Source organism: Gorilla gorilla, chromosome 15, assembly GCF_029281585.2.
Source record: "Gorilla gorilla gorilla isolate KB3781 chromosome 15, NHGRI_mGorGor1-v2.1_pri, whole genome shotgun sequence".
Lineage (NCBI taxonomy): Eukaryota > Metazoa > Chordata > Mammalia > Primates > Hominidae > Gorilla > Gorilla gorilla.
Genome location: NC_073239.2, coordinates 75,190,564 through 75,218,199, shown reverse-complemented (window position 1 = coordinate 75,218,199; position 27,636 = coordinate 75,190,564). Strand labels below are relative to the sequence as shown.

The 27,636-nt window shown below is 40.4% G+C and overlaps 1 protein-coding gene across 1 annotated transcript; it reads right to left on the bottom strand.

Annotated features, from left to right (window-relative positions):
• Nucleotides 1-131: 131 nt before the first annotated feature.
• On the bottom strand, nucleotides 132-27,636 carry PSMA3 (proteasome 20S subunit alpha 3). Its single transcript, XM_019009659.4, has 11 exons — nucleotides 27,463-27,636; nucleotides 24,576-24,658; nucleotides 20,163-20,286; nucleotides 14,265-14,366; nucleotides 14,113-14,186; nucleotides 11,112-11,184; nucleotides 8,360-8,425; nucleotides 4,600-4,646; nucleotides 1,644-1,711; nucleotides 1,131-1,195; nucleotides 132-285 (listed from the first exon to the last, which is right to left on the bottom strand). The coding sequence occupies exons 1-11, from the start codon at nucleotides 27,481-27,483 to the stop codon at nucleotides 241-243; spliced, it is 768 nt and encodes a 255-aa protein (XP_018865204.1). The 5' UTR covers nucleotides 27,484-27,636; the 3' UTR covers nucleotides 132-240.

Here is a 27,636-nt window from a genome sequence, read left to right as displayed (position 1 = left end):
CTTGGAATTAATTCTGCAGCATTTTAACCAGGGAATTTTTCAGTAGTCATAAATTATATTTTAATACTGAGTAAATGTCCTCATTTACCCCCACCAATTTTGTAAAGCAGATATTAACCAAACTTCAATAGTTATAAGACAAAAATTTAATGAAAATTGGACAGTATGTATAATCCAGGGCTAAATAGTTACATTGGACTGGAGTAGAAATTTAAAATACAATAGATGCTGGAGTAAATGTTACATATTATCATCATCTGATTCATCTTCTTCCTTCAGAGATTCCTGTTAAGAGAAAACAGGTGTTTAAAATTGATTTTTAAAATGTTATATCCCACACCTGTGGGCAAGTTAAGCTACAACAACCTGAATTAAGTGGTTAAATTCCTCTACTTGTAACTGAATGAACAGTTTTAGAGTAAGATACCCAAGCAAAGTTAATTAACCAAATGTTGCTCTAACATGCAATGACTGTATCTTTGATAGAATATATACTTAAGAGGCCTGGTGCAGTGGTTCATGCCTGTAATCCCAGCACTTTGGGGGGGCCAAAGTAGGCAGGATCACGTGAGGTCAAGAGTTTGAAACTAGCCTGGTGAAAACCCCTCTCTGTATTATTGGTGAAGCCAAAAATACAAAAGTAGCCAGGTGTGGCATGTTCCTGTAATCCCAGCTACTTGGGAGGCGGAAGCAGGAGGATCGCTTGAACCCTGGAGGCAGAGGTTGCAGTGAGCAGAGATGGTGCCACTGCCCTCCAGCCTGGGTGACAGAGCAAGACTCCGTCTCAAAAAAAAAAATAACAAATATTTAAAGTATTAAAAGTCCTAAAAAACTCTTTGCAATCTAAACCTCCCAAGTTTTTTTTTTTTGGAACCAAGGCAACTTTACCCACTAGAGATAACCTAGAAAATTTCTATCTTTAGTTCAACTGAACTATCAGTGTTATTTCATAGAAACCACCCCAGTCTATTTATATTATTCAACACATAATTTTGGTTAGAGAATTTTTTTTTTTTTTTTTAAATTAGGGATGGGGGTCTTGCTGTGCTGCTCAGGCTGGTCTCAAACTCCTGGGCTAAGTGATTCCCTGACTGTACCTGGCCAAGAGAAGTTTTTGTGCTGTGGCTTACCTTAGCATATTTCTCTGCTTCTTCTCTTATATCTTTTGGAACAATTTCATGTCTTCCATTAGTTACTGTAAATTAAGCCACATGTGTAAATGAATTTTAAATTGAGTACCATATTGTAACTTGCAGTATACCATAGGATCTACCCAATCCACATATCTGACTCACCTAAGGTTGCAAAGTTGTACTATGAGTAATACTCGAATATTTTTGTGTGCTGCTTCTACATGAGATTATATGTGCCTACATATTAAGTTCTTATGGAAATGAAAGTAAATTATGCTATTTATAAATCCTGAGCATTAATTTATAGCATAATATCTTAAAACCATGAAATGGATGTTTCAAAAAATAACCTGTTCACAACTTAAGTCAATTATTAAGCAGAACTTTCCCTTCATTAGACAACCTAGTAAATTTGCTTTAGCTTTCATTATATTAGAAAGGACACTCAGTTGTAAATTAGCTGTGGTACAGATCATTCCTAAGGCAAATAAATGTACAAAAATAACTTACATTCACCAACCCAGCTGAGTTCTAGTTCAAAAGCTTTATCCTTAACTTCATCATGTACTATGTAAATTCTAGAATAGAAAAGGGAAAGGTAAGATTTTGGTAACCTCCAAACATTGCAGTAGTTCACAGACCCATAGTCAGTACAGATTAGAATGTCCATCCATAATAAAAGTATAAAATTACACAGACACATTCTACATAGTATTTAACATTAGAGAAGACAAATTACACAGGGACTGAAATAAAATGAAACATCTACTCTCCCGACAAATGTTGAATATACCTAATCAACCCAAGTTCAGTTTATTTTTGCACATTGCTTTAGAGATATAACTTGGCTGGGCACAGTGGCTCACACCTGTAATCCCAACACTTTGGGAGACCAAGGCGGATGGATCACTTGAGGTCAGTTCGAGACTAGCCTGGCCAACATGGTGAAACCCTGTCTCTACTAAGAAACAAAAATCAGCCAGGTGTGGTGGTGGGCGCCTGTAATCCCAGCTACTCAGGAGGCTAAGGCAGGAGAATTCCTTGAACCCGGGAGGTAGGGGTTGCAGTGAGCCAAGATCACACTACTGTATTCCATCCTGGGCTACAGTAGAGCGAGACTCCGTCTCAGAAAAAAAAAAAGATACAACTATAAAAGATATCTCATAAAGAACACGGATTCACTAGGAAGAGGCGTCATTAACTGTGCCCTTTTAGAATATTTTGTCCATTAATTTAAATATATTTAAAATCAACTAATTGGCTGGGCACGGTGGCTCGTGCGTGTAATCCTAGCACTTTGGGGAGGCAGAGGCGGGTGGATCATGAGGTCAGGAGATCGAGACCATCCTGGCCAACATGGTGAACCCACGTCTCTACTAAAAATACAAAAATTAGCCAGGTGAGGTGGCATAGGCCTGTAGTCCCAACTACTCGGGAAACTGAGGCAGGAGACTCGCTTGAACCCAGGAGGTGGGGGCTGCAGTGAGCCGAGATCACGCCACTGCACTCCAGCCTGGGCAACAGAGTGAGACTCTGTTTCAAAAAAATAAAAAAAAAAAACTAATTTATGTGCTTGCAATTATTAGTGGTCTCTTCAACCTACAGCTTCTTGGCAGTAGTCTTTTTAAGCTCCTTGTCCATTTTATAATGGCATATATGCCACATAACCTGGCTTTCACATTGTAGTACTTTACAAATTACAGCAAAGAAGGAGGCACTGTCATGCAACATATTAAAGTAACATAAAAAGTATCAAGAGGCCGGGTGCAGCGGTTCACATCTGTAATCCCAGCACTTTGGGAGGCCAAGGTGGGTGGATCACAAGGTCAGGAGTTCAAGACCAGCTTGGCCAAGATGGTAAAGCCTGTCTCTACTAAAAATACAAAAATTAGCCAGGCGTGGTGGTGGGCGCCTGTAATCCCAGCTACTTGAGAGGCTGATGCAGGAGAATTGCTTGAACACGGGAGGCGGAGGTTGCAGTGAGCCAAGATCGTGCCACTGCCCTCCAGTCTGATGACAGAGTGAGACTCCATCTCAAAAAAAAAAGTATCAAATTAAGTACAGTAGCAGAGTATAGCTTTATCTAATACTATGCACTGAGTTACATACCTTACTTTTTGGAGGGTCTTCTAAAACCTTGCTATAATATGAGAGCATCTTGATTTTCTAGAACTAAGTAAAAGATAACATGCTGCTCCATTTTCTTAAATGATGAAGGGATGGCTTTCCTAACATGGAACACTTAACAGATGACTACCATTATACCTAAATATAAAAGATGGTAAGAACTGATTTCCAGAAGGACTTCAAAGGATTGGTTCGGTGAAGGAAACAGAGTATATCATGATAAAATACTATACAATTCAAGGAAGATATCTGACTTCCTTTCTTAGCAGCTCTGCTGCATGTTGGTTCCTAGTGTTGCCATTATTAACTGACAATCATAGAATGGCTTCTGCTTGCTTCACAACTGAAACTAGGAGGGCGGAGGGGAGGAGGTGGCAAGAGGGGTAAAGGCAGTAGCAGTAATGATGGACCGGTTAATAAGAGACTGTGAGTGTGATGTAAATAGTATGTTTATTATACAATAGAGCCCATTGGAATTTTTTTCTTCCACGTATTGTTAGACGTAAAACCTGATACACTACCATACAGACAGGTGATTGACTAGACCTTGTTCATGTAGTTCTAATGTGGAATACTTAAGAGTTGTTATGAATTACGATTATCTATAACTTTTGAATCTAAAAAGCTGGCTACACAACGTATTTTGTTGGAATCTTTTTGTAATACCAAATGTCTACACTCTTTGATCTAGAGAATCACAAAATTTTAGAAACATCACTACCCAGGTTAATTGACTTTTTTATTGTTTACTGTCCAAATACCTGTTACATATTAATAGTATTCTACTTTATATACCTGTAATAAACTATGCAGGGTTTCTTAAGCTGGTTTTTGAAATGTTTTGTAATACTGCTCTTCTTACCTTGTTATAGGAACTTTTATAATAAACCTGAAAAAGTGAAACATATCTTTCCCAAATAAATAGCAGATTATATAAATGAGCCAGCTTCATGGATCATGTATTGAAATAATTACTTGTAACCTATAAAGTTTGTAAGCATTCTTACAATAGAGGCAATCTTAAGATTACTATTATTAGGACTTAAGAGATTTGAGAAGTTGGGAGCTAACAAATTAAGACCCTAATGGTATATGTCCTTAACCTGTAACAGGAGTTTATTTTGTCAAGCTATTTTTCCCATCCTATTCATTATTACTAAAAAATGTTGCTTAAAAACACTTTCTTCCTTCGTGAGGCTTCTTAGAATGTTAAATTTACCTTCTAAAATTATACACTAAGTTATTTTACAGGAAAACAGCTTCTTAGGATTAATGTAATATATATATGCAAAGGTCAAGTGAAATATTTTTGTGGATGGTAAGAAAAATTTCAACTTACATTTTTGCAACTTCTTTAACGATATCACGGCAGGTCATTTCTTTCATCTATAGAAAATAAAATATATTGTTCATCAGAAGAACATTTTCCACTTGTGTAATAACTATTTTCACTTTTATACTCAGATATAAAACCAAGGAAAATAAAGTCTGAAAAAGACCAGAATCGAAGTTTCCTGATTCATATTTTAATGTTTTGAAATTTATACTCCAGGCTAGGTGCAGTGGCTTGTGCCTGTAATCCCAGCACTTTGGGAGGCCAAGGCGGCCGGATTGCCTGAGGTCAGAAGTTCAAGACCAGCCTGACCAACATGGTGAAACCCTGTCTCTACTTAAAATACAAAAGAGCCGGGCATGGAGGTGGTGCGCACCTGTAACCCTAGCTACTCGGGAGGCTGAGGCCTAAGAATCTCTTGAACCCAGGAGGCAGAGGTTGTAGTGAGCCGGGATCACGCCACTGCACTCTAGCCTGGGCGACAGAGAGAGAGACTGTCTCAAAAAAAAAAAAAAAGGAAAAGAAAAAAATTTATACGCCAAAAAAGATATTCTGAGATAACCTGTAGTTACCACTAACTTTGTGATAAAATTATAAAAAACCACAGCCATCTATGAATCTGTAGGCAGACCTGAAGTTTGAACGACTGGTGAAGACATCTGATTTTCTAAATTTATAGCCAAGTTAGGATAACAAAATGCAAACAAGTCATTAATATCTACTACATGCAAGATACAGAAAGATGAAGGAAGGAGTAAGAAGTTATCCTTCGTGGAACTATTCAAAGCAAAAATGCAAAATACCAGGGAAAGCTTTGAAGAACCAAGATTTGAGCAGGTTCTTAGAATATAGATTGGATTGGATTTGATTTCAAGAAAGATGAACGTGTAAAGCAGAAGTGGGAAGCCAAAAACTTTTTTCCAAATTAGAATTAAGCATTCTTTCAATGAACACTTGGAAATCAAGGTAGAAAAATACCCCTAGGGCCTAGCTGAGGAGTCTGTATGTTGTTGGGTTTTGATAGTAACCAGTCCAAGATTTTATTATTAGACATGTGGGTTTCTGAATAGACAGGCATTTCTGAACAGACATGACAGGATGAAAACAATGTTTGAGCAAACTGCCCTTCATCTACTGTGGATATGTTGGGGGATGATGGAATATAGTGAAAGATAACGGGTGCTCATACAGCAGTCTAGACTTAAGGTGATTCAACTGCTATATATTAAACTAGATTATCTTTTTTTTTTTTAATTTTGAAATCTGGATGCTCAAGCTCTGCCTGCACAACCACATGAGGAAGAAGGAACAATGACAACAACAAAAATAACACTAAATTTAAATTAAAGAATACTACTTTTAGGGAATAGACAAACCATTATTTGGGTACAACTAAAGGCAACTGGCATGGACTCAAATATTTTGGGGAAGAAAAAGACTAAAAGATCTAAGGAAGAAAATGCGAACCTTGATAGTTTGAAATAGTTAAAAAGAGTGTAGAAACTGCTTAGGCAGTTTGATTATGGACTATTAGATGATACTTGGGTCTGATAATGGTATAAGGAGAATAAAGTAGGGATCCAATATTACGCCTGCAGCTTTTTTCAAATAGTTCATGGGGGAGGGGGATGTGTAAGTGGTTAACTGAAGTCTAACTAGATAGGTTTGTTGTAAGCTTAGGATGTTTACAGTTCTTCATGTTAAGTTGAGCGTGATGGGAAGGGAAAGAATACTGATCTTTAAATTTTTGTCCTTAGTTAAGTTCTGTATTTAGTGAATTAACTGCATCCTAAAAAGTCAAACTTGAAAAGCACATTTTAAATGGCAAATCTATTTTTTACATGTTTGTGAAGTTTTTATTTTTTAGTAAACAGACCATCAGAAGAGAACAATGATACAGAGCAGGGGTCAGCAGATGGATTTTGTAAAGCATCAACTTGTAAATATTTTCAAGTTTATTAGCTGTATGGCTCTGGTTTCTGTTCCCTGTTCCGAATGTTAAAGTCTACTGTTGTATTCTAAAAGCAGCCATGGACTTAATGTAGCTGTGTTCCAATAAAACTTACACAAAAGCAGGCAGTGGGCCATAATTTGCAACACCTGATTCACAGCATAATTTTGTCACAAACTGAAAGTGTTCCTCAATTAAAGTGATCTTTTTTTTTCTTGATTTTTCTCTGGGATTTATTGTTTTTCCCATTCCTTGCTAGGATTTAACTACAGAAAGACAGATAGTAACTGCTCTAAATATTCTAATTTCCTTTATTTTTTTGAGATACGGTGTCGCTCTGTTGCCCTGGCTGGAGTGCAGTGGCGTGATCATAGCTCACTGTAGCCCCCAACTCCTGGGGCTCAAACAGTCCTCCTGCCTCAGCCTCCCAAGTAGCTGGGACTACAGACACGCACCACCTCACCTCGCTAACATTTTGTTTTGGGAGATAGGGTCTTACTCTTTTGCCCAGCCTGGTCTTGGAACTCCTGGGCTCAAGCAATCCTCCCAACCTGGCCTACCAAACTGGTAGGATTACAGGGGTAATCCCCCTCAACTGACATAAATATTCTAATTTTCAAATTTCCATATAATAATATGGAGAGATGAAAACAAAAGGAAAAGAGTAGAAGATAGGAACCTAGCATCATACTAGTAAGTGTGCAATGGAAAAGAACATAGGTCTAAGACTCATAAGGTCTGGATACTGTTCAGAACCAGCTGATTCTGTGGTCCTATGCAGTGTGTTTAATCTGCAGTTGAGCTTGGGCTAAATGACCTCTAAGATCCTTTTGTCAGCTTTACTAAAATACAAAACAAATTAGGTTTTATAGGGGGTTCTAGAACTTAGCATTGTATAAATGCCAAGCACTAATAAATACTTTCTAGAAGCTGGTCTTAAATAAGTTGAATGAGTAATTAGTTGAGCAAGGTTCTAGTACAGCATTAACATTAAATGTATGTGAAATTGTATCTCACTTCAGTTTACCAAAACACTGATAAATGGTATGCTTGCTTTTTAGGCAAGTTTCTGACAGGTAATCAATAATATTGAAACAGTATCCATGAAGTCTTTAAGTTGATCAGCGCATGGCTAAAAGGAAAACCAAGTTTTTAAGAAAACTTTTTCACACTAATAGCTGAATTTTGTGAAAGAAAAAGTGGGTAGTTGTAAGAGTGTAGGCTTTATGCCTTATCTGGCTAGGAATAAAGCTAAGAGAACCGGTGGAGCACAGCCAGACATAAAAGCTGTGTTCCAAAGAAAGAAAGAATATAGGGAAAATATAACTTTTTATTAACTCAAAATTTTAAACAAAATTTTCAAACTAGAGCTCACAGAGATTCATAAATAGGTTTCAAGGATTTTGTGAAATCATATCAAAAGTTGTGTTTTTCTAGATTGAGGCTTTATAGCAGTTATTCAGAATCTATAAAGGGATGTATAACACAACTCTACAGATGATATGTTACCAGCTTTCCCATTCAGTGACTTAGCAGCTTCATAAACTCTCAACATCAAACCACACTATATCCTTACACCGAGCTTCCCCAGCCACAGGCCGCATGGGGCCAAACACAAATTCGTAAACTTTCTTAACACATTATGAGATTTTTTTTTTTAAGCTCATCAGCTATCATTAGTGTTGGTGTATTTTATGTGTGGCCCAGGGAAGCCAAATGATTGGACATCCCTGCCTTAGACTGAAATGTCTGTGGTGATAAAATTTCACTGCATTAGGGTGACGACGTAGTAAAAATTCAAGCATTAATTATTACCTGAAGCTTCTCTATTTCCGTCTTTGCAGCTTGCCTGGCTTTGCCAATGGCACAGCCCCAATAACCCTATTTAGAAAAAAATATATATAATCACTGAATTAGTACACTATCATATGTAATTAATGACTACTAATGTTTCTATAACCTAGTGAAAGGATGTTAAATGACTTTTAAAAGCAAGTATAGAAAAATATAGTCAAACATTCTGATGAATGCCAAAGGGCTCAAAAATATTAAAATACCAAACAATTATAAAACCTGTATTTTTAATAAAGGTATATCCAAAAATATGTAAATTATGTAATCATATACACTTTGAGACATTTTGGGGAACAGGAACGGAAAAGATTTTAGCACTATGACAATGAAAAATGAAATTATATATTCCTGAGAGACAGAAATAAAGTTAATTCCTATGAGTTCAGTACTCTAAACCCCCAATTTTATTATTTTGTAAATTTTTTTAAAGATAAGGATGCACAGCCGGGTGTGGTGGCTCATGCCTGTAATCCCAGCACTATGGAAGGCCGAGGTGGGCAGATTACCTCAGGTCAGGAGTTGGAGACCAGCCTGGCCAACATTGTAAAACCCTGTCTCTACTAAAAATACAAAAAAATTAGCTAGGTGTGGTGGCAGGTGCCTGTAATGCCAGCTACTCCAGAGGCTGAGGCAGGAGAATTGCTTGAATCTGGGAGGCAGAGGTTGCAGTGAGCCGAGACTGCGCCACTGCACTCCAGCCTGGGCAACAGAGTGAGACTCCATCAAAAAAAAAAAAAAAAAAAAAAAAAAAAGGATACACACATATATACTTCTGTTACAGCAAAATATATTTAAGAATCTTCATTTTCTTCAATTAGTAAAAACGACAAAAATGTAAGGATAAGAAAAATTAAGAAACGGTAACAGGCCGGGTGCAGTGGCTCACACAAAGTGCTTGTAATCCCAGCACTTTGGGAAGCTGAGGCACATGGATCACTTGAGGCCAGGAGTTCCAGACCAGCCTGGGCAACATGGTGAAACTCTGTCTCTACTAAAAATACAAAAATTAGCCAGGTGTGATGGTACAGGCCTGTAATCCCAGCTACTTGAGAGGCTGAGGCACAAGAATCTCTTGAATCCGGGAGGCAGAGGTTACAGTGAGCCAAGATTGCACCACTGCAGTCCAGCCTGGGCGACAGAGCAAGACTCTGTCTCAAAAAAAAAAGAAATGGTAATAATTTAGGGAAAGCTCTTAGAAATCACATTTAAACCTTCTCTTTAAAAGGGAAGGCAGGGCAAGGTGGCTAACGCCTATAATCCCAGCATTTTGGGAGGCCAAGGTGGGCGGATTACTTGACATCAGGAGTTCGAGGCCAGCCTGGCTAACATGGTGAAACCTCGTCTCTACTGAAAATACAAAAATTAGCCCGGTGTGGTGATGCATGCTTCCAATCCCAGCCTACTTGGGAGGCTGAGGCAGAATTGCTTGAACTGGGGAGGTGGAGGTTTGGCGCCACTGCACTCCAGTCTGGGTGACAGAGCGAGACGCTGTCTCAAACAAAATTAGGTCCAGCGCTGTGGCTCACGCCTGTAATCCTTGCACTTTGGCAGGCCGGGGTGGGCAGACCACCTGAGGTCAGGAGTTGGAGACCACCTGGCCAACATGGCAAAACCCCATCGGTACTAAAAATACAAAAATTAACCAGGCATGGTAGCACATGCCTGTAATCCCAGCTAATCGGGAGGCTGAGACAGAATTGCTTGAACCTAGGAGGCGGAAGAGGTTGCAGTGAACCAAGATCGAGCCACTGCACTCCAGCCTGGGAGATAGAGTGACACTCCATCTTATAAATAAATAAAATAAAAGGGATGACATGGCTGGACATCGATGCTCATGCCTGTAGTCCCACCATTTTGGGAGTCCAAGGCAGGAGGACTGCTTAAGGCCAGGAGTTTGAGACCAGCCCTGGGAACGTGGAAAGACCTTGTCTCTATAGACACCAAAAAAATACAAAAATTAGCTAGGCATGGTGGCATCAGCCTATAGTCCCAGCTACTTGGGAGGCTTAGGTAGGAGGATCGCCTGAGCCCAGAAGTTAAGAGGCTGAAGTGAGCTATGATTGTGTCACTGCACTCCAGCCTGGGCAAGAATGAGTAAAAAAGAAAAAAGACATTCAATACAGTTTTAAGACAGTGTTTATAGTAATAAAGGAAAATCACATATTCAAAATACTACATGCACTATATAGTTTCTATAACATACTGAAAACAAAAAATCTTTCCTCTGCCTTGTATCGGTTATTAATGATAAGAAAACATGGCTGGGCCCAGTGGCTCACACCTGTAATACTCGCACTTTGGGAGACCCAGGTGGGTAGATCTCTTGAGGACTGGAATTCAAGACCAGTCTGGCCAACATGGCAAAGGCCTGTCTCTACTAAAAATAAAAAAATTCGCCAGGTGGTGCACACCTGTAATCCCAGCTACCCGGGAGGCTGAGGCAAAAGAATTGTTTGAACCTGGGAGGCAGAGGTTGCAGTGAGCTGTGATCACACCACTGTGCTCCAGCCTGGGCCACAGTGAGACCCTGTTCCCCCAAAAAGGAAAAAAAAAAAAATTCTGTTGGACAAGAGGTTGTTGTAAAACAAAAAGAAAAATTACTTTCCTTGAATGAGTTTTTTTTTAAATTTCATATAATCTTATAATGAGACTTAAATGCTAATGAAATACCATTAAACTAAAATAGAATTTCAAATGATTCAAAATTACTCACGTATGAAACACCTGATGGGTCAATCATGTAGAGTTGCGCACCGTCATTCACACTGTAAGACCCTAACATGAAACTGCATGAAAGTATACAAACAGCTTAAACCATGGCAATAACATAAAAGTATTTTTGAAAAAATGATTTTAAAATGCAATTATATTTTCCTTCTGAGATAAATTACTAATACACATATAACTCATAGTAAGTACTTTGAAACAGTGGTTTCAATTAAAACTAGTACATGAGATTATTCAAAATTCATGTAGCTTTTGTTTGTTTAGTATTAATCTTTCTGATGAAGGTCTCCTGGAAAGTCTAGCAGTACAGGGAAAGGAGTAACGATAGGTGAAAACCACAACTATGAGAGGGCCCAATAAATAAGGCATAAACACAAAAAGATCAAGGGAACAAAATTCCTGATGGAGAGTATACTGAATCCATGTGAAATTCTTTCCACCCTTCATTCTATTTCCCAATATCCTGCCAATCATTTCTCTGCAATAATCAGAATTGGTTCAGTGTATTTTTCTGTGCTCAACAAATTAGGCTATTAGCTGATTGTATGAAATACTGATTTTCTGAAATTGCGACATACAGTGGGCACTGTTCCCATGAGTTCTGCATCTGTGGATTCAACCACAGAAAACTTCCAAAAAACATTGCTTCTGTACTGAACAACTGTGATTTTCTTGTCATTATTCCCTAAACAATACAGTGTAACAGCTATTTACACTGTGTTAGATATTGCAAGTAATCTAGAGATGACAACATACAGGAGGATATGCACAGGTTATATGCAAATACTTAACCATTTTATATCAGGGACTTCAGCAACCTTGGCTTTTGGTATTCAAGGGAGGTCCTAAAACCAATCCCCCACAAATACCAAGGGACAACTATATTTGCCTTAGAGTAGAAAAGAAATCAGCATCATCTTACACATCATCATATATGTGGAATATTTTAACTATTCAATTCCCATGCCTACCGTCATTTCCTTCCATTTTCTACCCTGATATGAGACTTATCCTTCAGAATATATTGCTCATTGTCACTATTTTAAAGCCTTTCAACATTTCTTTGAAGAAAATCAGCATGGAGCACAGACTTTTATATGACTGGACCCCTTCCTACATCAGTATCATCTCTAAACCTCATACTCTACACACCAAGCATACTTAACTCTCTCTGGCGCACATATTTTCATACTAGTTCCTGTGCTTGCAACTACCAAGTCTCCCTACATCTCACACCCTTCCTTGCCTCCTGTCCAGAAAGAGTCCGTTCCCTAATTGTTGTCCCTTTATCATATCACTAATATTTTATCAATGTGACTTCACACCTGTGTCTCCACATTTATGACTAACTGCCCAATAGATGTTTACTAAAACAGTTCTCTCTGGCCCAGTGTGGTGGCTCACACCTGTAATCCCAGCACTTTGGGAGGCCGAGGTGGATCACTTGAGGTCAGGAGTTTGAGACCAGCCTGGCCAACATGGCGAAACCCCGACTCTACTAAAAATAAAAAAATTAGCCGGGCGTGGTGGCAGGTGCTTGTAATCCCTGCTACTCAGGAGGTTGAGGCAGGAGAATAGCTTGAACCCGGGAGGCGGAGGTTGCAGTGACCCGAGATCGTGCCACTGCATTCCAGCCTGGGCGACAGAGCGAGACTCCATCTCAAAAAAAAAAAAAAAATTATGAAAAAAGTTATCTCTACTATTCTTACTCCCTTAAAAAGAGTAGAGAAGTTAACTGATGAACTCAGAGCTCAGTTGAAAGGTATTTTACATGGTCTGAAAACAAAGTGTTTCATAATGTAATTTAACTGAGAAGCTTTAAGAATGACTAATGTCAGCCTGGGCAGCATGGTGAGACCCCGTCTCTACAAAAAAAAATTGTGTTAATTAGCCAGGCATGGTGGCCCATGCCTGTGGTCCCAGCTACTTGGGAGGCTGAGGTAGGGGCATCACTTGAGCCAGGTCAAAGCTGCAGTCAGCCATGATGGCACCACTGCACTCCAGCTCAGGTGACAGCAACTGTCTCAAAAAGTAAAAACACAAAACACTAATGTAATATTACCAATAGAATAAAACTCAAGTTTTCTTTAATATCTTAGTAATTAAATATGACTGATGATAAACAACTCAAAGGTAGGACTACAGCTGAGCACTCAGATGTTAGTATATGTATTATTTTGACCAAACATGTTTGACTGTTTTAAGTCATAAGCCAAACATGTCTTTCATTTTAGAAAAATCTAGTCACAAGTCTTCTCTGTGAAGCCAAATTTGAATATTTATACCTATTCTAGGTCTTTATGCAGCTGAATCCCCACTTTACCCCACAATAAAATATCAGCACTTCACTTCAACAGAAAGAGAAACTGTGCCTAATGGGAATTGTGAGACGTAATTTTTAAAATTACCTAAGAATATCAGGGACTAATACCGAGAGCTTATTATAATCAGATTAAAGTCATTGTTATCAGTTCCTTGTTTTATAATCACTTCAGATCTATATAGTCCTTTTCACTATTGAAACTTTTTTTTTTTTTTTTTTTTTAAAAGAGGCAGAGTCTCTATTGCGCCAGCTAGAGTACAGTGGTATGGCCACAGCTCATTCCAGCCTTCAACTCCTGGGCTCAAATGATCCTCTCAAGCAGCTCCTAAGTAGCTGTGACTACAGGCATGTGATACTGCACCTGGCTAAATTTTAAAGTTTTTTTTGTAGAGATAGGTTCTCACTGCGTTGGCCAGGCTGGTCTCATACTCCTGAGGGCAAGGGATCCTCCCACCTCAACCTCCCAAAGTACTGGGATTACAGGCGTGAGCCATGGCACCCAGCCTCAAGTAGTTTCTATGTACACTGTTTTATTTAATCATTGCCCTAATACTTATCGACAAGAGTTTCTATTTTTAAGTATGTAAAAGGCTAAGATGCTGGGGAACATAATAAATATCTATAGTACGGATCTGCCTTTTGAATAATTCACAAAATTTCTTACCTGCAGCCAAAAGGTCTAACAGCACTGTAGAGTGTATATGCATGCACATACATGGCCACTCTGTCTGCAAGATGCTATGGAGGGAAGCAGAAGAGCTTATTAATAAACTTCTATTACTGTCCAAAAGGTTCCTCAATATGTTATCAACTTACTTTCAGTGGAATGTTGTAGCCAAAATTAGATCTAAAGTTGGAAGCTTCTTCTCTTGCTATGTCTGCTAAAGAACGAGCATCTGCCAACAAACCTGCTACTGCCTGAAAAAAAAAGCACCAATTTACTAGAGGAACACATTCCTATCACAAATCAAAGTCTGCAATTAATACAGACTTATTAAACATTTTTTAAACAAGTATTACCATTCAAAATAAAATTTTTTGGCTTAAAGGTCTCTCTACAAGGCATTTTGATGCTTGAATATGAAATTATAATTTAGAAATTTACTAAGTATAACTTCATTGCTTTGTCCAATGTTCATATTCAGGACATTTCCTTTTTTTTTTTTTTTTTTGATACGGAGTCTCGCTCTGTCGCCAGGGCTGGAGTGCAGTGGCATGATCTCCGCTCAAACTCTGCCTCCTGGGTTCATGCCATTCTCCTGCCTCAGCCTCCCGAGTAGCTGGGACTACAGGCGCCTGCCACCACGCCCGGCTAATTTTTTTGTATTTTTAGTAGAGATGGGGTTTCACCATGTCAGCCAGGATGGTCTTGATCTCCTGACCTCGTGATCTGCCCACCTCAGCCTCCTAAAGTGCTGGGATTACAGGCGTGAGCCACCGTGCCCAGCCAATATTCAGGACTACTTCTATCATAAATCCTCTTCCCCTGATTTACTACCACTACCTCATTATAAAGAATAAAAACCATGGGTCTTGGTCAGATTTTTTTTTTTTCTTTTTTGAGACAGAGTCTCACTGTGTCACCTAGGCTGGAGCGCAATGGCACCATCTGGGCTCACTTCAACCTTTGCCTCTCAGGTTCAAGGGATTCTCCTGCCTCAGCCTCCCCAGTAGCTGGGATTGGCTAATTTTTATATTTTTAGTAGAGACAGGGTTTGGTATCGCCATGTTGGCCAGGCTGGTCTTCAACTCCTGACCTCAGGTGATCAGCCTGCCTCAGCCTCCCAAAATGTTGGGATTATGGGTGTGAGCTGCCGTGCCCGGCCCAAATTTGATCTTTTCTCTAAAGTTATTACAGGTTGAGGATATCTAATCCAAAAATCTGAAATTTAAAACGCTTCAGAATCTGAAACTTTTTCAGTGCCAACATGACACTCAAAGGAAATGCTCAGGCCGGACCTGGTGGCTCACACGTGTAATCCCAGCACTTTGGGAGGCCGAGGCAGGTGGATCACAAGGTCACGAGTTCAAGACCAGCCTGGCCAAGATGGTGAAATGCCGTCTCTACTAAAAATACAAAAATTAGCCAGGCGTGGTGGCAGGCACCTGTAATCCCAGCTACTTGGGAGGCCGAGGCAGAGAATTGCTTGAACCTGGGAGGCGGAAGTTGCAGTGAGCCGAGATCGCGCCACTGCACTCCAGCCTGGGCAACAGAGCGCGACTCCCATCTCAAAAAAAAAAAAAAAAAAAAAAGGAAATGCTCAGTAGAGCTTTTTGGATTTTGAATTTTCAGATTAAGGATGCTCAGCTGATGAGTATATAATGCAGATATTCCAAAATCGAAAAATATCCGATATACTGCTGGTCCCAAGCATTTTAGATGAGGGATACTCAACCTGTAACTGTTTTGTTCTAAAAGGCACAATCGCAAATCTTTTTCAGCCTATTGGCTGAATGAACTACAATGATAAGCCATTCCTCTTTCAAGATTTGCGGCTTAGAACTGCAGTTACTAGGCCGGGCGCGGTGGCTCATGCCTGTGATCCCAGCACTTTGGGAGGCCGAGGTGGGTGGATCACCTGAGGTCAGGAGTTTGAAACCAGCCTGGACAACATGGTGAAACCCCTACTAAAAATACAAAAATTAGTAAGGTTTGGTGGCGGGCACCTATAATCCTACCTACTCCCAAGGCTGAGCCACAAGAATCACTTGAACCCGGGAGGCGGAGGCTGCAGTGAGCCGAGATCACGCCACTACACTCCAGCCTGAGCAACAGAATGAGACTTTGTCTCAAAACAAAAACAAAAACAAAAACAGAATTGCAGTTACTATGTATGTGCCGAGAGGCCCTCAGGCACTGCAGTGAAATCACATGTTAGTGTGGCATATCTGTCTTTTTTTTTGAGATGGAGTTTTGCTCTTGTTGCCCAGGCTAGAGCGCAGTGGTGCAATCTCGGCTCACCGCAACCTCCACCTCCCAGGTTCAAGTGATTCTCCTGCCTCAGCCTCCCGAGTAGCTGGGAGTACAGGCATGCGCCACCACACCCGGCTAATTTTTGTATTTTTAGTAGAGACAGGGTTTCTCCATGTTGGTCAGGCTGGTCTTGAACTTCCGACCTCAGGTGATCTGCCTGCCTTGGCCTCCGAAAGTGCTGGGATTACAGGTGTGAGCCACTGCACCTGGCCTAGTGTGGCACATTTTAAGTTTGGAGAAAAATGTCCAAGTAGTTCCGTTTGAACATTAGATCGTTTTACTACATTCCTTTCAATGCCACCACATCTTTGAGAAGCTTGGCTGTTAGTGGTTGCTGTGAAAAAAAGTAAGTACTGTGCAAAAATCAGTGTGGAACAGGAAATGACAGTGGCCACATCCAAATTTGGGAGGTTGTGCAGTGTATATACTAGAAATTTTGGTTGCTTAAAATAAAACATTTTAATTTTTAAATAAAAATGTTTTTCACTATGTGTGTATTTAAAAAAAAAAAAACTGCTACTAAGTTTTTAGGATGTAAACACTAAGTTCTTTGGATCTAAATACTTAATAAATGAAACCATTAGGTATTTTCGGCCTAGGGAAGCCATGAGAAAAACTACTGAGACACTTAAGGTACCATAAACCAACCAAGTTTTTGAAACCCTCTAGCCTAGGACAGTTACAGAATTTAAAAGTGGTATCAAAATCTTTAATAGCCTTTTTTTCTACGCTACCCAGTAATATTAATAATGATAATTACTAAGAGATACTGAGCACTCATTACATGTTAAGCATTTTACATAATAATTTTTAACCTCACAACAACTGTATGTGCCAAGTACTATTATCACCCTTGTTTTGCAGACAAGGAAATGCGTGTTTAGAATAGCTTCCCCAAGGTAACCCATGCCAGTAAGTTACACCACTTAAAGAATCTTCTGTTGCTTTAGAGAAAGCTTACTGTAAAGTCATATAATTCTCAAATCACTTGAAGATGACAACTGTGGAAGGAGGGAAGATATTAAGTCTTAATTTTCTCCAGCCCTCTTCAATGTCTAATGTTGACCGGGCACATTGGCTCATGCCTGTAATCTCAGCAACTCAAGAAGCTGACGCGGGAGGATCGCTTGAGCCCAGGAGTTCAAGACCAGCCTGAGCAACACAGCAAGATCATATTTCTTAAAAAAACTAAAAACTTAGCCAGGTGTGATGGCACACTTGTAGTCACAGCTATTTGGGAGGCTGAGGCAGAAGAATCACTTGAGCCCAGGAGTGCAAGGCTGCAGTGAGCTATTATCATGCCACTGCACTCAAGCCTGGGCAACAGAGCAAGACCTCTGTGTGTGTGTGCATATATATATATATAAATTATGCATGCATATATACATATATGCATGCATAATTTTTTTCAAAATATTAACTTTTTCTAGTACATAAAAGAATACAAGATCACCTCCTACTAGCTAGGTTACAATCTAGCAAGTTTCATCAAAACATATCAGTTTCACTGGCAATAAATCTGTTCAGCATTATTCTTAGCAAACTAATACAAGAAGAGAAAACCAAAAACCACATGTTCTGTCTTGTAAGTGGAAGCTAAATGATGAGAATTCATGGATACAAAGACAGGAACAACAGACATTGGGGCCTACTTGAGGGTGGAGGGCGGGAGGAGGAAGAGGATCAGAAAAAATAACTATTGGGTCCTAGGCTTAGTACCTGGGTGACGAAAAAAATCTGTACAACAACAACAACAAAACAGTAAAAAGAAAATGTATATATACACAATGGAATACTAGTCATCCTTTAAAAAGAATAAAATGCTAGGCTAGGCACGCTGGCTCACGCCTATAATCCCAGCACTTTGGGAGGCCGAGGCGGGTAGATCACTGGAGGTCAGGAGTCCGAGACCAGCCTGACCAACATGGTGAAACCCCATCTCTACTAAAAACACAAAACTTAGCTGGGTGTGGCGGCGTATGTCTGTAATCCCAGCTACTTGAGAGTCTGAGGCAGGAGAATTGCTTGAACCCGGGAGGCAGAGGTTGCAGTGAGCTGAGATCACGCCATTGCACTCCTTCCTGGATGACAGAGTGAGACTCCATCTCAAAAAATAAAATAAAATCCTGTCATTTGCAGCAAAATAAAAAAACCTGTTCAGGAGAAACATATTGTTGAGATAAAATAATCTTTGAAGAAGAAAAAAATTAGCTTTATGGTTTACTGGTTATACTTTACCAGTACTTTTTGTGTTTGTGTGTAACATTAAATCTCATTTAGATATAAGAAAGCTATCAGCTGAACGATGTGGGTCATATAAGGTGTCTTTTCATTTAGAAAGGGCTCTCGAGTAACATGCAGACCCAAGTTTGAATCCCAGCTTTTCTTTACTAGCTATGCATCTATTTTTTCACCTGTGAAAATGGCATTAGGCCGGGCGCAGTGGCTCATGCCTATAATCCCAGCACTTTGGGAGGCTGAGACGGGCAGATGGATCACTTGAGGTCAGGAGTTCGAGACCAGCCTGGCCAACATGGTGAAACCCTGCCTTTACTAAAAATATAAAAATTAGCTTGGGAGGCCGAGGTGGGCGGATCACGAGGTCAGGAGATCGAGACCACGGTGAAACCCCATCTCTACTAAAAATACAAAAAATTAGCCGGGCGCAGTGGCGGGCGCCTGTAGTCCCAGCTACTCGGGAGGCTGAGGCAGGAGAATGGCGTGAACCCGGGAGGCGGAGCTTGCAGTGAGCCGAGATTGCACCACTGCACTCCAGCCTGGGCGACAGAGCGAGACTCCGTCTCAAAAAAAAAAAAAAAAAAAATTAGCTGGGCATGGTAGCGGGCACCTGTAGTCTCAGCTACTTGGGAGGCTGAGGTAGGGGAATCGCTTGAACCCAGGAGGCAGAGGCTGCAATAAGCTGAGATGGCGCCACTGCACTCCGGCCTGGGTGACAGAACCAGACTCTGTCTCAAACCAAAAAAAAAAAAAAAGAAAATGACATTGATATAACCTTCACTGGGTTGTCAAGATTAAACAAGGTAATTTATGTAAAGAGCTCCCAGCATAAAACCTAATATAGAGATATTCTCCTTTCTTCCTTTCCTTTTCAGGTGGCGGGGTTAGAATCATTTGATTCTTTTTTTTTTTTTTTTTTTTTTTTTCCGGTAGTGGTTCTCACTAAGCCAAGTCTGCCATCTATGTAGGGTAACTTTAGTATATACCAGTCATGTATCTATGGCTTGGCTTGCAATTTAGTCACTCATAACTTAGATACCAGCTGCATGAATAACTTAATTTCAGTGATGCCCTATGAAACTATTATGGATGTGTTCACTTTTCCTTTTCATTAAACATCCTTTCCTGATGTTCCACCTTATATAAAGGTGTTCGCTATCTGATGGCATCTTTACTTTGACAGTGATCCCCACAAGAGATACAGAAAGCTAAAGATTCTTCACCTCTCAAGCATATACCTTCATTAGTGATGTGTGCTGCCAAGATCTCATTTCTACGCATACTCCCCACCCCTCTCCCTCACCTGCTCTTCTTTCAGCAACTTGGTTTTTCCCCCATCACTAATAAGGTTATGAGAATGCTGCCTTTCTACTGGACAGTGAACTGGACAAATGCAGTAACTTGCTCTGATTACTTTTGTGGCTGCACAGTGATCTATTCCAATCAGTTACTTCAAAAGAAATTGGACAAGACAAAAAGGAACATTTTAAACATGACCTTACCATTCCAACATGCCGATCAACATTAAAAAGTCGTTTGTTGGAGCCTTCTTCATAAAGTTTAGAAAGGACTAATTTTTCTACCCCAAAGACAACACCATCTTTGCATCTGATTCCAATAGCTGTACTGAAACAAGGAGAAGAAAATCAGTTTTTTAACTGAAAATAAAAGAAACTTCATAAACTTAAGTTTAACAAAAAAACAAAATAAGTAACATTTAAGGCATGCCAAATACCTTAAAACACTTGAAAACCAGGAAGAGAAAACACACTAAAATGTAATAAATACATTAAATCCATATAAATATCATGTGACCCTCCCTCCAGAATCTAGTACATCATTTGACTAAAAATATATTAATATGTAAGTATAAAAATGATGCTAACGAAACACAATATGGCTCAGTGTCTGGCTTATGATAATCGTGTTATAAACAAATGTTGACATAAATTCATGTCCATTAAAAATGGTACATAACAGACATAAAAGACAGGTTAGATACAAACTAAAAAGTTAACAGTGACTGCTCTGGGTAGAAGGATTATGATTTATTCTTCCTTTTGCTCATCTCTTTCTTCCAATTTTTCCATAATAAACATATTGCTTCTAATAAGTATATAAAAATAAAATATATGTTCTGCTACAACTGTTTAAAATAAAAAGATCTTAAAATAACCTCTTAAGACCAGGCACAGTGGCTCACACCTGTAATCTCAGCACTTTGGGATGCTGAGGCAGGAGGATCTTTTAAGCCCAGGAGTCCAAGACGAGCCTGGGCAACATGGCGAAACCTGGCTTAGCCAGGCATGGTGGTACACGCCTGTAGTCCCAGCTACCTGGGAGACTGAGGTGAGAGATTGCTTGAGCCCAGTTAGGTGGTGGCTGCAGTGAGCCAAGATTGCACCACTGCACACCAGTCTGTGCAACAGAGTGAGACCCTATCTCAAACACACACACACACAACCTCTGAAGTAAAATGTGGAGAAATTACATGTTGCCATTTCAAGATGAAAATGTGTTACACTTTATTCTTCTATTCCTTTTTGATAAAGGTAGTTCTGATCGGAAACAATAGAGACAAAATAAGCAATGCTTGATTGTACAGTTTTCTGGTAAAATTATCTCAACTTTCTTCTTTTTTTTAATTTTAAAGAAATGGAGTCTTGCCATGCTGCCCAGGCTTGAATTGAAGTCTGGGGCTCAAGTAATCCTCTCACCTCAGCCTCAGTAGCTGGGACTACCGGCACAACTTCTCTATTTTGGATAATAGCATCACCAAGCTCTACATCCTCCATGTTGAGCTTCTATTTACTATTAATTTTTTTCTTCAAAATTTCCTTCATGTCCACTTCTTTACAATAATTATACCAGCATTGGGATCCTTATAATTTCAGGCCTAGATTACTACACCATCTTTTCTACTTCTCTAATTCATTTTATCTAAGACCAGCCTAATTCCTAGCTTTGTTTCATTTTGCCATAGTCATAATCTAAAAAGGGATCCACAATCTAAAAAGCAGGGGAATTGTGTTATTCACAGGCCTCTTAAAATCTGATGAAACTATGGCATTTCCTCCCAGAAAAATGAACAACAGATGCACACAACAAATTTTCTAAGAATTTCTGACACTCCTTCCCCAACACTTTAGGTGTCTTCCATGGCTCCCCTTGCAAGTTTAAACTCCTAAGGGTCTGGCAGAGCCCCCTGAGCATATTCAATTTCCTGTTATAAATTCTGTACTCTACTGGTTACCTCACTGTCAACCTTCAAAAACCTCATGTTCATTTTTGATTCCATGTCTTTGAGGTTATCCTGGATGCTAGAATACATCTCCTCTTCACTACTGCCTATTTAAATGAATTTCCCCAAAAGGTTTGCAAACTTAGTTGAACTCAAGCAGTACAGGTCAGAATGTAACCTCAGGACTTTGGAAGGCCCAAGTGAAAGGATTGCCTGAGGCCAGGAGTTCAAGATCAGCCAGGCCAACATTTTGAAACTCTGTCCCTATTTTTTTTTTTTTTTTTGGAGATGGAGTCTCGCTCTGTTGCCCCAGCTGGAGTACAGTGGCGTGATCTTGGCTCACTGCAACCTCCATCTCCCGGGTTCAAGTGATTCTCCTGTCTCAACCTCCCAAGTAGCTGGGATTACAGGCGCGCACTGCCATGCCCGGCTAATTTTTTGTATTTTCAGTAGAGATGGGATTTCACCATGTTGCCCAGGCTAGTCTCGAACTCCTGAGCTCAAGCAATCCACCTGCCTCAGCCTCCCAAAGTGCTAGGATTACAGGTGTAGCTCACGCCCAGCAGGAAGCCTGTCTTCATTATCTCAACTCAACATCTTCCACACTGTTTAAAACATTCTTGAAAATCTGGAAATCTCTGAGATCCTTTCAGGCAGTCTTTGAGGTCAAAATTATTTTCATAAGAATTCAAAGACTTCGGCTGGGTGCGGTGGCTCACACCTATAATACCAGCACTTTGGGAGGCCTAAGCAGGCAGATCACTTGGGCTCAGGAGTTTGAGACCAGCCTGGGCCACATGGTGAAACCCTGTCTCTACAAAAAATTTGCCAGGCGTGGTGGCACATGCCTGCAGTCCCAACTACCTTGTGGGGCTGAGGGAGGAGAATAGCTCGAGACCAGGAGGTCGGGTCTGCAGTAAGCTGTAATCACACCACTGCACTCCAGCCTGGGTGACAAAGCGAGATCCTATGTCCTGCCCCCAAAAAAAGTTTTTTTTTAAAAAAAGGAATAATAGGCCAGGCGCAGTGACTCACACCTGTAATCCCATCACTTTGGGAGGCCAAGGCAGGAGGATTACTTGAGCCCAAAAGTTCAAGACCAGCCGAGGCAACATAGTGAGTGAGACCATGCCTCTTTTTTAAAATAAATAAACATTTTTTTAAAAAATAAGAAACTAGCATTTGTTCACTTTGGGTGTAGTATCAAAGGACAGGTTAACACATCTTTAAAAAGAAGAACTTTTAGGCCGGGCGCCGTGGCTCATGCCTGTAATCCCAGCACTTTGGGAGGCTGAGGCAGGCAGATCACCTGAGGTCGGGAGTTCGAGACCAGCCTGACCAACATGGAGAAACCCTGTCTCTACTAAAAATACAAAATTAGCTGGCCATGGTGGTGCATGTCTGTAATCCCAGCTACTTGGGAGGCTGAGAGAATCGCTTGAACCTGGGAGGCAGAGGTTGCGGTGAGCCAACGTTGTGCCATTGCACTCCAGCCTGGGCAACAAGAGTGAAATTACGTCTCATTTTTAAAATCCTAGCTTTTTCTGAGACAGAGTCTCTGTTGCTTAGGCTGGAGTGCAGTGGTGCAATCTTGGCTCACTGCAACGCCCACCTGCCAGGTTCAAGTGATTCTCCTGCCTCAGCCTCCCAAGTAGCTGAAACTACAGACGTGTGCCATCACACTCGGCTAATTTTTGTATTTTCTTATTTTTTAGTAGAGACAGGGTTTTACCATTGTTGGCCAGGCTGGTCTCAAACTCCTGACCTCAGGTGATCCGCCCGCCTCAGCCTCCCAAAGTGCTGGGATTACAGGCGTGAGCCACCATGCCCGGCTGCATTTTTTCTTCATTCAGGAAAAAACACATTCGTTTTTAAGGTTTCAATTTTTTAAAGATATTTCCTCATCTTTGCATAAATCTGACTTTTTAAAATCGTATTTAGGCTGGCCGCGGTGACTCACGCCTATAATCCCAGCTGTTTGTAATCAACGAGAAATATAGGACTGGGGCTACTCTCTGGGAGTCCGAGGTGAGCGGATCACTTGAGGCCAGGGGTTTGAGACCAGCCTGGCCAACGTGGCAAAACCCCGTCTCTACTAAAAATGCAAAAATTATCCGGGCATGGTGGCACATGCCTGTAATCCCAGCTACTGGGGAGGCTGAGGCAAGAGAATCACTTGAACCCAGGAGGCGGAGGTTGCAGTGAGCCAAGATCATGCCACTGCACTCTAGCCTAGGTGACAGAGTGAGACTCAGGTCTCAAAACAGAAACAGACATAGAAAAAATCTTTGCTGAATCGAACATGTGACTAATTGCATAAGACATTTAAAACACAAGATGTATGAGAAATAAAAAATAACAAGGTCACAAACCTAATGGCTGAGGAAGCCTATGATACAAATCAAGAATTTGAAAATGGAAAACAAAAAGATGATAATGAATGTGATTTATACACTCTGCAACATGGAAAATCTAAGTGGATAATCCTGGAATCAACGAGAAATATAGGACTGGGGCTCATGGAAAGCATCTGGCCTAGAAAGAGATCTGGAAATGAATAAATTGAGATTTGGGGACATATACTAATTTGTACCAAAGTAACATAACAAAGCCTAATCGCCAAAAAGATATAAAATAAAAGGAGACATGTAATACCAGGTTAAATGTTTCTTACCTACTATTTTCCACAGCCTTCATAGCATATTCAACTTGAAAAACTCTTCCGTCAGGAGAGAATGTAGAGGCTGACAGGTCATACTTAAGGAGAAAAGGGCAACAGTAAGCTTGTATCTTTGGCAGTAATGACCATACAGTTTCTTCCCCTCTAAATGGCTGAAACATCAGGAACCTGTTATATCCCAACAAAGACCTTGCTTTCAAGAGAGGAAAGGGAAACTTGTCAGAGCAGCAACAGTAGCTAAGATAAAGCTATATACCTTAGATTTCAGCTTTTGAAGAGTAATGGATACAAGTCCCAGGTGAAGTCAGAACACTTTTCACCCAGACTACAAAACTCATTTTTGAAAAAGATTAATATGGGGCAGTAGAACCAGCACTGGAGTTCGAACATTTAAATTTGTAACGATAACTCTGCCATTAACAAACTAAAAGACTTCAAACAAATCATTTGGCATTCACCAAGCAGTTAATGAGTATCTATTATGTTACTATACGGAATACAAAGGTATACTCATTCATTAAGTCCTTCAATTTCATATCAGACATGAATCTAGGTGCTAGAGGTACAGCAGTAAATCAGAAAAGGCACTAAGATGAAAATAAAAGAGTAAAGCAATGAACTACTACAGACTACGTCATCAGGGAAGGCCTTCTGGGCAGTTATATTTAGGCTGAGTCAAACCTAAATGACAAGGAGCTAGCCATTTAAGATATGAAGGAAAAGTCTTCTTGGCATTTGGCACAAAGATCTTAGGGTAGAAATAAGGCTAGCAGTCAAGAAACAGAAATAAGGTCAGTGTGTCCCAAGCACTGTAAGCAGCAGAAAGAAGAGTAAACTGTGTTAGTGAGGTAGCTGAGGGCCAGATTACGTTGGGTCTTCCAGGATGGAAAAAGGACTTTGTATTTTATTCTAAATGCAATGAGAAATTTAAGCAGGGGGAGTGGTATCATCTATATTTTTAAAAACATCATTCTGGCTTTATGTGGAAAATAAGTTGTAGAGAGAACAACAGAAGCAAAGATAAGGTGTTCCAAAGATACTGGTAGTAGCTTAGACGAGAGAAGAGGTAGAAGGGAATATTTTTTGAGAGTAGAGTAAAATATAAAAATAATAAAAATAAACTTGCTAGGCCGGGCGTGATGGCTCATGCCTGTAATCCCAGCACTTTGGGAGGCTGAGGCGGGCTGATCACAAGGTCAAGAGATGGAGACCATCCTGGCCAACATGGTGAAACCTCGTCTCTAGGAAAAATACTAAAATTAGCTGGGCGTGGTGGTGCACACCTGTAGTCCCAGCTCTTCGGGAGGCTGAGACAGGAGAATTGCTTGAACCTGGGAGGCACAGGTTGCAGTGAGCCAAGATCGTGCCACTGCACTCCAGCCTAGCAACAGAGCAAGACTCCGTCTCAAACAAAATAAAAATAAAAAAATAAACTTGCTAAAGCGTTGGTTCTGGGAGTAAAGTAAAAAAAGGAATTAAAGATGAATGACAGATTTTTTCATATGACCATTCACTGAGCTGAAGACTGTAGTAGATGCAAAATGGCAAGGTGAGGAGAAAACCCAGAGCTCTACTTTCACATGCAGTACGAAATGACTATTAAACGATCAAGTGGACAGACATGTCAAGCAGACAAACAAATATTCGTAACTGGAGTTCTTGGGAGAAATGAAGACAGAAGATAAGCCTTCAGCAGTGGTACTTTCTGAGTCTGTTTCCCGATCTGTTAAACCCAGATCATTAACCCTACCATTGTTACTAAAATATCCCACATGGTTACATTATCAAGTATTCTTTAAAAGGTTTGTAGAATGAAATACTATTAATTGAAGGTAATATTAATATAATTGCAAAGTCAGCTTGCTACAAGATTTAATATTGAGCATTTACTTATCCAAGAAAAGTATGGCAGAACTTTAGCATTCATAACCGAATGGATTAAACCATTCCAGACATGTTGCCTATTATCAAATTTAGAACACCAGTACTTGAACTTAAGGCTGAGCATGAGAATCTTGTTAAGAAGTAGAAATTGAGGAACTGAGAAACTCATTATTCAATAACTCTAGTGCAAATAACCAATAAATCTTTTAGAAACTGTATTTTCTATATAGAGAAGTACATAAAAGGAGTAAACTGACTGCACATATGCAATACGTTTAACAAAGGAAAGCCAAACAAGTTAACAAGTCCCACTGCAAAATCCTCAACAGTCTATGAAAAGTCTGAAGCTGTTAAGTTCCTAAGTAACCATTTAAACGTTTACGGAATAAATGCCTACAAGCGCTGTTAGGTAATTTGTATAGGAAAAACGAGAAAGAAAAAACTGAAGGATTCATCAGATTGTTTTTCAGACCATTTTTATTAGTTCTGTTCCGACAGGATTTCCAGTGACTCTTAAACTGAGCGGTCAATGATCTGCACACTTAAAGACAGAGAAGGCCCGTGAATCAGCAGCACCCTGGGAACTGCAAACGCAGTCCACAAAAAGCACGATCTCCAGACCCCGGAATCCCAAATCTCACTGCCTCGGTGGTTCTCAAGAGAACACACTATTTCAAGCCCCACGAGTTTCCACTTTCGGTTTCCCTAAGTGGCTGAAGAAAGTGACTCAGCAATCCAAAGCGGCTCCAAACCTCACTGCGGCGACGCCAAGCCGGCTACACCTGCGCTGAAAAGCTTCAGGAGTCACGGTCACCTGAGACGCAGGCCTAGCATATAGGGGATAAAGACGACCGGTCTCCAAACAGCTGCAAATGGCCCACCCAGCCAAAGGCGGTCTCAGAGCACCTCGGGTCCGCGAACCCCATGTGGTCTGTCCGAGTTCCCTTCAACCCCAATCCTTAGGTTAAACTATTACACCGACAGACAGCGAACTCACCCCAGTGCCGATTGAGCTCATCGTGCTAAACCCAACGGGACGCGTAGGGATTCCAGGCCCGGAGCGCTTCCCCTATACCACAGGAAGCCGCAAACTAGTAACAGGCCCGCTGATTGGCTGAACCGCCAACCAATAACTTTTTTCTCTGTGGCTCGTTCCGCGGCTCCGGCCCCC

Coding starts and splice junctions, on each gene's coding strand:
- PSMA3 (XM_019009659.4), bottom strand. CDS start 27,483: ATGAGCTCAATCGGCACTGGG. Junction 4,647..8,359: donor CGGAAATAGAGAAGCTTCAG/GTAATAATTAAT, acceptor TATTTTCTATAG/ATGAAAGAAATGACCTGCCG. Junction 1,196..1,643: donor ACTCAGCTGGGTTGGTGAAT/GTAAGTTATTTT, acceptor CTTAATTTACAG/TAACTAATGGAAGACATGAA.